General features: G+C 38.4%; 1 protein-coding gene across 2 annotated transcripts in view; it reads right to left on the reverse strand.

The window, feature by feature from the left end:
- The window catches only part of LOC143735232 (uncharacterized), a 32297-nt gene extending 23136 nt beyond the window's left edge, over positions 1 to 9161 (reverse strand). Inside the window, exons 1-5 of one of the 2 annotated variants that reach the window (XM_077225332.1) lie at positions 8996 to 9161; positions 8168 to 8497; positions 5795 to 6142; positions 5080 to 5199; positions 4872 to 4949 (exon numbers count right to left, since the gene is read on the reverse strand). In XM_077225332.1, the coding sequence (XP_077081447.1) occupies positions 4891 to 4949; positions 5080 to 5199; positions 5795 to 6142; positions 8168 to 8497; positions 8996 to 9041 (903 nt within the window). In that variant the 5' untranslated portion in view covers positions 9042 to 9161 and the 3' untranslated portion in view covers positions 4872 to 4890. The remainder of the gene's footprint in view (positions 1 to 4871; positions 4950 to 5079; positions 5200 to 5794; positions 6143 to 8167; positions 8498 to 8995) is intronic. The other variant, XM_077225331.1, reaches the window with a different exon arrangement.
- Positions 9162 to 9978: the final 817 nt, after the last annotated feature.

Genomic DNA, 9978 nt, shown 5'->3' on the forward strand with positions numbered 1-9978 from the left:
TCGCTAGCCCGCTGACTGATCTAACTAAAAAGGGCGCTCCAGATACGGTTCAGTGGACGGAGCAGTGCCAGCAGGCTTTTACCAACATAAAGGCTGCTCTGTGCGGCGGACCGCTTTTGCATGCTCCTGACTTTTCTCTCCCTTTTATCCTACAGACGGATGCCTCGGACAGGGGTTTGGGCGCGGTCCTGTCCCAGGAGGTGGAGGGGGAGGAACGGCCGGTGCTGTACATCAGTCGGAAGCTTTCTGAGAGAGACGATGTACAGCACCATAGAAAAGGAGTGTTTGGCCATCCGTTGGGCTGTTCTCACCCTCCGATACTACCTCCTGGGCCGGGAGTTCACCCTGTGTTGGGACCACGCTCCCCTTCAATGGCTCCACCGCATGAAAGATACCAACGCGCGGATCACCCGTTGGTATCTGGCTTTACAACCCTTTAAATTTCAGGTGGTCCACAGGCCGGGGACGCAGATGGCTGTGGCCGACTTCCTCTCCAGGAGGAGGGGGGGGGGGGGCTGCAGGCCGGACGGTTCCCCGGCCTGAGTCGGGCGGTGGGGGTATGTGATGATGTGATGAGGGGGGCGTGGTTTTAGCGCCGTCTGTAGTGAGAGACAAGTCAGAGGGCGCGGCGGTGAGTAAGTGGGTCAAGTGCAAATGATAAACACCTGTGTCTGATTGCAGTGATTGGCGTGGGGAGACGGATAAAAACCACAAAGTGAGAGAATGAGGGGAGAGAGAAGGACTGGCGACTCGTACGTGAGCAGTGTTGAAACTGGGACAGCTGAAAGCAGCGTGGAAGGAGTTTGACCGAAGCTGTGGAGGACGTTGAAGCTGAACCAGCGTGGAAAGAGTTGTTATTAGAAATATTGTGTTGCTGTAGTACTACTACGGTGAATGCGCTGTGTGCGCAGCAGTTATTGTTTTTGTTGAGAAATAAAATCCGTACGGGTCCCAGTCTCGCCGACCCTGTCTCCTTCTTCCTCCATAAAGACGAACTTTGTTACAATGTACTTTTATTTTTATTTTTTCTTGTGGACCCCAGGAAGACTAGCTTCTCACTTTGGTGACAGCTAATGGGGATCCTTTTAACAATAAACAATAAACAGAACCAACTTTCAAATTTCTTGTCTGTGTGATGTACAAAGTTTTGGGCCTGATGGATCCACCGAATAGGATGCTGTAAGCTGAACAAACAGATCTAATGACGGCAGTTCGGCTCACTGGCAGTGCTTCTTGCATTGAAAGTCTACGATCAGATGCAGAGTTTGCGAAACTGTGGGCTGAAAGTATAGGTGCAGAAAATGCGATTCCTGCCCCTCTGAAACAGCAGTGACAGGCCAGCAAGACTCTGCAAGACTACATTGTGGTTAAAAGTGTTGGTCAGCGTGAAGTGAATATTGAACAGGAGTGCAAGCAGCTGTTTTTTAGCATTATTGACTGTTTTGGGAGAAATGTCCGTGCGTTTCAGCAAACGTAATAGCATCTACATGGCAGCTTTGGATGCACTGGTCCATGGTAGTGAGAACTTTTTGAATGCAGGGAAATTGCAACTACTACTGGATTTAACGAACACTGAAATGGTGGAGTCTCATTTCATCGTTGCTCGTCCGTTTTGACAAACACTGTGCACAGCCCAGAACGAGAAAGTGACATTGGTCAAATTTCTTTCAAATTACTACAGCGTTTTTCAAGCCATGCCAGTGGTGCTGACTGCATGCCTTAAAACACACATTAACATTTGGGGCCTTGACTGCTATGTGCGAGAACTCTTTCTCAACGCTGAATAATTTATTTTCTGAGCACCGACACAGCATGTTGCATAAACGAAAACCACATCTGATCCAGCTGGCATTTCTAGTATCTGTCAAAGATACTCAGTACTAGGACCATTGATGTTCACTCTGTAGATCCTACTCTTTGGAGATATCATTAGGAGGCATGGCATTAGTTTTCACTGTTATGCTGACGATACTCAGCTCTATATTTCTTCACTCCCTGATGAAACTTACTAATTCACAAAATTAACGGAATGCATAGCTGATATAAAAAACTGGATGACTAGCAATTTCCTACTACTTAATTCTGAAAAAACAAAGGTTCTAATTATTGAACAAATAAACGTCCTCACGTAATAACCTAGAATACTGTCTAACACTTGATGGCTGCTCTGTCAAGTCCTCGTTGTCGGTTAGGAACCTGGGTGTGCTCTTTGATACTAATCTTTCATTTGAAAGTCACGTGTCTAGTATCTGTAAAACCGCATTTTTCCATCTTAAAAATATATCTAAATTACGTCATATGCTCTCAATGACAAATGCGGAACAATTAGTTAATGCGTTCATGACATCAAGGCTAGATTATTGTAATGCTATTATGGGTGGTTGCCCTGCTTGCTTAATAAACAAACTACAGCTGGTCGCATTAGTTAGAGTCCTTACCAGAACCAGGAAGTATGACCAAATTAGCCTGGTTCTGTCAACACTGCATTGGCTCCCTATTAAACATCGTATACATTTTTAAATATTGCTTATTACTTACAAAGCACTAAACGGTTTAGCTCCGCAGTACTTGAGTGAGCTCTTAACGCATTATAGGCCTCATTCCCTTCCCTTTACCTCTGTACAGACAAAACGTTGTCGGGATAATTCCGGTTCAAGTGGCTACGTGGAAGCGATAAATAATTCTGTTTTATACATTTTTAAGGCTTGAAAAGTAGTTTGTTGAGGGTTGGTTTGTAAAGAAGGACTACATGTATATTCAAACGCGCATACCTATAGACTAAACAATTGATGTGCATGTGCATGTGCACGCCATCTGCGTTTTCGTGGGTTTGCATTTTTGAGGTTTGCGCAGAGATAACCTTTTTTTCAAAATTTCCTATTATCTCTCTGTATTTCAGAAAGAACACGCCGGAAATGCGTAGGAGGAAACGAGATGCTACCAAGCCGATCAATCACAGATCTTGCGGTCTGCGTCGTCACAACGTGTGGTTACATTTTTGAGGAGGTGCACTTCAGGGTACGGCGAAGGGTATGACGTATGGTATAAATTGGCCTTACTGACTGCCCTTGACTGATTGTTAGTGGGTCATACTAGAACTTAAGACACTGCCTTAACATAATGGCTATGTTTATGTTTCACAGACAGGGCTTAGATTAATTCAATTCAACTCACATTTATTTGTAAAGCGCTTTTTACAATACATAGGGGAGAGCCGGGACAGTTGAAACACTTTTCAGTTAAACTTAGGTTTCTAAGATAAGGTTACAGACAGATTTTTTTTTTTTTTGTGATCAACAACTCTTTTTTTTTTTTTTTTGTGATCAACAACTCACATATGTGTTCTCTTAGTATCATGTATTATTCGGTAAGAATATAGAATGATTTAAGTAAAAAATTACTTTGAACGGTAGTTGTGCTTCGTTTCAATCGTCCCGCCTGAGCGGGGCGATTGAAACACATGGGTGGGACGGATGAAACATAACAGTTTAAATGGTAACTATTCATCTAATGCTTGTTTTTATGAACAATACCTGACAAGTAACTTATGTACAAAAATATTTTGTCATTTATTTTAATTTAAAGGTTCATATTAACATTTTTGTTCTGTCGCCCAATAAACAATAGGCGATGAGCCTATGCACATTTTGCGTAATCTTTCTAATAGGCTATTTTGAAGAAGACATACAAATCCGTTCACAATTCATTTTCTTACATTTCTTCCTTGAGTCATATTGAGTGTGTGCCAGTTGAATAGCCAGTTATTATGAAGAAAATTAGGTCAACCGGAAGACGATAAATTGAATTTATTGAAGATTAAACACTTTTTCAACCGTCCCTGACAGCGCCTCCTGCCAGTTAAACCTGTTTTGCACTTAAACTAAAAAACTCTGATATTACACACTTAAAGGTGTGTTGTAGTACAAATACACCTTCCGTATTATCATTACAATGGCACATGAAAACATAAATACAACTCGTCAGTAAAAAAAAAGTACTGCACGAAAGAATTCACTAACTGCACTCAAAAACAGTTTTCCGGCTCTAACAACATGTCTTTAAAACGGCATGACGTACAGAAGAAATATTTTCGCGGGTCTTGTAGGCATTGCGTGCTGTACGTGCTGACGAAATTTGACGTACATGACGTGAGTGGTTTTCAAGGAAATCTCAATGTCTCATCCGTCCCGCGTTTCAATCGTCCCGGCTTTTCCCTATTGTTTCAAAGCAGCTTTACAGAAAATGCATTGTCTATATAACAATTTAGAGTGATCTGTTAAAGCCAGGATTAGGCCTCATTTAGAACATTTAGTAGCTTGCCTTAGGAAAAACTTTAACGCTGTGCATCTTGAGACAAAACAATGGCACTGACATATTAAAGGATTTGTCTGAAGCATCATGTTTAAAATATCAACTACTCAGGAATAATTGTGATGGTTATTGCGAGTCCTAATTTGAAACACTAAACTTTTAAATTACAGTTGAATCTTGAACTTACCAACATTATTCGTTATCGGTGGTCTTACTTGCTGAAAAATTTTGTACTTTTTGTTTTTATACCATTTGGTTTCTTTCAGAGTTAATTTGAATTTTATTATGTCGGCACTGCATCACCGATCTGCTTCAATACTGATAAAAAATAATGAAGGACAATAATTTACAGTTTACATTTGATACATAATGATCCTTAATCAGTGTCATAACGGTGTACTGTAAATATTATAATTCTATAATAATATAAAATGTATTAACACCACTGTTCTTTATAATGAAGTAAAATGGTATGAGAGCAGCGCTGTCTGTTTCTATGCAATGATTTCTGAATCAAACCACATGAAACAAACAAACAAACAAACATGTTGAAAACTCACAGATCTGAATCTGTTCGGATCAGGTAGAAGGATGTTCACAGTATCTCACCTGAACAGGATTGCGTTGCATCCTGATGCCTGTTTGATCAATAACAAACTCAATTAAACTCATTACTTTGGTTAATTAGAACAAAAAAACATTTTACATCTGTCAAAGATTCATCGCTGCTATTTAAATCTTGGTAAATCAGCAACATGTAACACTCACCGTTGCTATTAGCTTGACGCTTGCGATAGTGAATCACACAAGCAGCAACAAGCAGCAGAACAACAACAACAACAGCAGCAACACTTATTCCTGCAGCAGCAGCTGAAGACAGACCTGAATCTGGAATAATAAAGACAGTCATTTATCATAATCATAAGAGAATCATAATCAGTTTTACTAATATCATCAGTTTTACTGATTTATACCTTTTTACTTTGGTCATCAGTTTTATGATATTGATTTAACTTATAAATGGTTATAGTTCACTGAAACAATTTTTTTTTTCAAAAACCAAAACTAAAACTATTTACACTGCTACTGATAGAAATATCATAAAATACTTTCAGTTTTTGTTTTTAATACTTTCACTTTGACATGTGACTTAGACTATTTTTAATTTTAAAAAACAATTTTGTGCATTGACAGACAAATCAAAATGTCTATTTGTTTCTCAGATTTACAACTTAGTTGCATTATTAAATTTACCTTTCAAGATAAATGTTTATATAAATTGTATTATTAAATTTACCTTTCAATATAAATATGATTATTTAAACAATAGTGTGTATGATTATTTAAACAATAGCTTTAACAAAGTGTGCTGTTTTAATGAAGATGATTGAGATTATTTTAAGCATATTTTATCATGTAATCAAAGCCCACTTTTGGCCACAATAAAAATATTACTGGGTTGATTATACATTGTGATACTAACCAGTGACAGTAACAATGAATTTTTTGAAACTGGTGATGCTGAGGTAACGACGGATGCTGCTGCTGATCTGTAGTTTATATTCTCCAGAGTCTGTGTTTCTGGTGTTTGTGATGGTCAGAGATCCAGTCTGATGATCCAGCTTCAGTCTGTCTCTGAATCTCTCGGTGTCATTATTACATTGAACATCTGTACAGATAACACTGAGATCTCCAGGGATTTCAGCTAAGAGAATATCATTAAAATACCACGTCATCAGATCATCCAGTTTTCTTATTACACCAGGATCTAAAGTTACAGATTCTCCCTCCTTCACTGACACGGTCTTCACTTCATCAGCAACGGGAACATCTGAAAAACAAAACAACAGCTGCTGGATGACCCTTATTTATTTTTTATTTTTTTCGGGGGTGGACTACACAATGTGAAAGAACTGTGGAGATTAAAGTTTTTGCACATGCAAGTATGAAACACAATATTTATGTATGTTTTGCACTCTAAAAACTGCAGGGTTAAAAAATAACCCAACCTTAACCACACCGCTGGGTCACTATTGGACAGAACATGCGCTGGGTTGGTTTGACCCAAGTTCTGGGTTTTCCGATTTAAGCCATATTTCTGGGTCATTCATTTGACCCAACCAGTCGGTGAAATTAACCCTCTTGCTGGGTTAAGTCTTACTCATGTGCTGGGTTATTTCCTGTCTCATTGCCTTAAAAAAAATTAGTAACAAATATTTGTTATATTACGAATGTAAAATAATTATTGTCTCTGTAATACAATCAACCAGAGAGGCCACTGTATATCTGATTTCGATCTCATTTAATTGCTAAATCTTTTACATATTTAATACATTTCTTTAATATTTTTTTTGTATAAAAGTATTGAATTCAAATGTTAAGGTTCATTAAGTAAGGTCATACACCACTGAAAACATAGTTATGTATATTATATTGCATTTCTGTCTACAGATACATCCTAAATATTACATCCTGTCTACATCCTAAATATTACACAGTGCACCTTTAAAAGTCATTAAGGATTTCATTTTAACTCTTATACGATTACGATTTTATTTATTAAGATGTGTTGATTTATTAAGAACAGCAACAAACATTTAAAATGCGACTAAATATCACGTGGGCCTGAAACATCTGTTGTCCTGTTGTTGTGTCCTTTTCCATTAATTTGAACAACGGTAGAAACCGGGGGCTCAAAATACAAAGTTCAGGCATTGCTCAGTAGCAAAAAAAAAAAAAAGGTCAAATGAGGATTTAAAGGAGAAGGAAAGTTTTTTTTTTTAAGTACTCACGGAAGAGATGAGTTTTCAGTTGTCAGCATACATTTTGATGTATGCGAAGTTCGCCAAACACCATGATTTTGAGGCGGAGTACGAAAAGGGCCGCACATAGCCAGCGCATGTGCTTCAGTTTGTGTGCAAGAGAGATCTCAGGACTGGTGGGAACATACAACACGATCCCATGAAAGGTCGTATCTATACCACTAATTTATTTCTCGTCCCATTTATACGCCAAAAATAGTTATGAGTGCATGATACGCACTGTAAACCCCTTGGGTAGGATTAGGGTGGAGTGTGTGCGTATTACACGCTATTAAGTGCATATCATATGCACACAGAAACTATTTTTGGCGTAAATGGCACGAGAAATAAAACTCGTGCTATAGATACGCACTTTCATGAGATCGTGGCGGGCTTTGACGAGGAGCAGTGGGTCCTTTGGCATGCCAACCTTTGATAGGCCTATGTTGTGTCAACGTGTTTCCAATTCCTCTCCTACAAGGACAAGACGTTTCGCAGATGCGCTTCTCTCGTCATTAAACCGCGGATACTTTGCCTAATGCCTCTGAAAATAATATCTGCCTGTTTACATGACAGTCGCATTGGCACATATCTGATTTATATCTGATTTATTTCCATATGAACGAGGCCTGAAACCGATCTCGAAATATCCGAATGCATGCGTTTTTTCCTGTTTACACGATCGGATCGGTGTCATGCCTCGTTCACATGTGAAAATAAATCAGATGTGGACACACCTTGACACAACATATCAAAGGTTGGCTTGCTCATCCTAAAATTTCGGACCCACTGCTCCTCGTTAAAGCCCGCCACAATCTCATGAAAGTGCATATCTATAGCACAAATTGTATTAATAGTGCCATTTACGCCAAAATAGTTGTTGCGTGCATATGATACGCCGTTTTTGCGTGCATGGCGTGTAATACGCACGCACTCCACACGCCTAATCCTACCCAAGGAGTTTATAATAAATAGCTGTGTTACATCAAATCCTCATTTAAACAGCTAAAAGGCGATCAGAGATGGTCTCATCATGTTTCCATTAAGTAACTCACCAAGAACAGTAATGTTGAAGGTCTTTTCACTTATGGTGCTGTTGCTGATGATCTTTAGTTCATATTCTCCAGAGTCTGTGTTTCTGGTGTTTGTGATGGTCAGAGATCCAGTCTGATGATCCAGCTTCAGTCTGTCTCTGAATCTCTCAGTGCCTTCATTACACTGAACATCTGTACAGACGAAACTGAGATCTCCACTGATTTGAGCTATACGAGTGTCATTAAAATACCATTTAATATCTTCTTGCTGGTTTGTTTTAACACCAGTGTGTAGAGTGACTGAATCTCCATCCATCACTGACACTGCATCTGTATTAACACTGAAAACACCTAGAGAAAAAATTAACTGGATCACAAATTATGTAAAATTATACAACAGGAACTTCTTTTTCCTTTTTCAGATCATAAAGATTGTACAGATAAATATGTCTGAATAATTCATAATGTATCACATGCATGCAAACAAAGACAAAAAGAACTTAATTGATCAGTGGTTCTCTTGTTGTTAATGTTGTTGATCTCAGCAAAAGGTTTGCTTTGCTTCTTTTATTCAGTTAGTGTGAGGCTACAGAGGTTAAACTGTGGTTTAATTTAACTGTCCATGTTCTTTCTCCGTCCATGCAATAAATACACGTAATAAAAATGAGCGCACATTTTTACTTGAACTTCTCAAGTAATGTCTTTTGCGCCATTTCAAAGGCGGCAAAAATTATATTTCAAAACAATGCAGACGATATCCTCGCGTGCACGCTAGAACCACGTGCGTAAAATGCACGTGCATTTACGTAAAATTACTATCACAATAACAAAGGGTGAAAGATTTCTTACCAGACACGAGAAAAACACTTAATGTGAGCAAATTGAAGACTTTCATTTTCAACACTTCTTCCACTGAGAAAAATAAACTTTTGTTTCTAAATCGATGCACGTGAAAGTGAAAGTATTTAAATAGGCTGCTCAAATTCAACCTCTTTTGTTTTGTGGCTGGTTTTTGTGTGTGACTGTATACGGGGCTGGTTCTATGAATGGTCAGGGGCAGGGCTGTGCTGCATAAAGGTTGGGCGGGACCAAAGCTAAACAAAAGAATAAATCCCCACCATTCATCACTTTACTATTTAGGCTTAGGCACGAACGACCACACAATATAAAAAAAAAAAATGAATTGGTTGATTATCCACAGCATGGAGCTCAGGTCTTCTGATAGAGAAATTAATAATAAATTACGCAAAATGATCTATGACATTTTGATTATTTTATATCACCGTAGTATGAGAAAGGAAATGAAAACGATGTATCCCTTTTGTTATCAGTAACATGACAAGACACACTTAGGCCTATAGTTACAAGGTGTTATTGGTCATGCATTTGTATGATAACAAAAATACTATTTGTGTGTATGAATCTTTCATTTTCTTCACTACATTGCAAAGCATAATATCAGACTTTTTGCAACACTTTATTTCAGAAAAACAATCTCTTCCTCGTTATTTTAAAGTGACGAAATCAAGAACTTTTTATCTGACTGTACCTGCCATGATTAGGAAAGAAAGTACTTTTCAGCAAACAGTACTTTTTCCTATATAATTATATGTAATCTACCCCCTTTTCAGCTGAAAAGACCTTCCAGGGCCTTTCTGACTCCGTCAGTTTTTGTTTGAGAAGTAAACGGAGAAGACAATGAGTTGTTTGGGCTGACAGCACTAATCACATAACCATAATTGTTTTAGTTTTAGAAAAGACTATTTTTCTTTTTATATTAAAGGTTTTTTGCATCTTTGCTACCTCCAAAGATATTCTGTTCAACCTACCCA

This window comes from Siphateles boraxobius, unplaced genomic scaffold (assembly GCF_051911475.1).
Source record: "Siphateles boraxobius isolate OS27281-9 unplaced genomic scaffold, OSU_SipBor_1 13, whole genome shotgun sequence".
NCBI classification, from domain to species: Eukaryota; Metazoa; Chordata; class Actinopteri; order Cypriniformes; family Leuciscidae; genus Siphateles; species Siphateles boraxobius.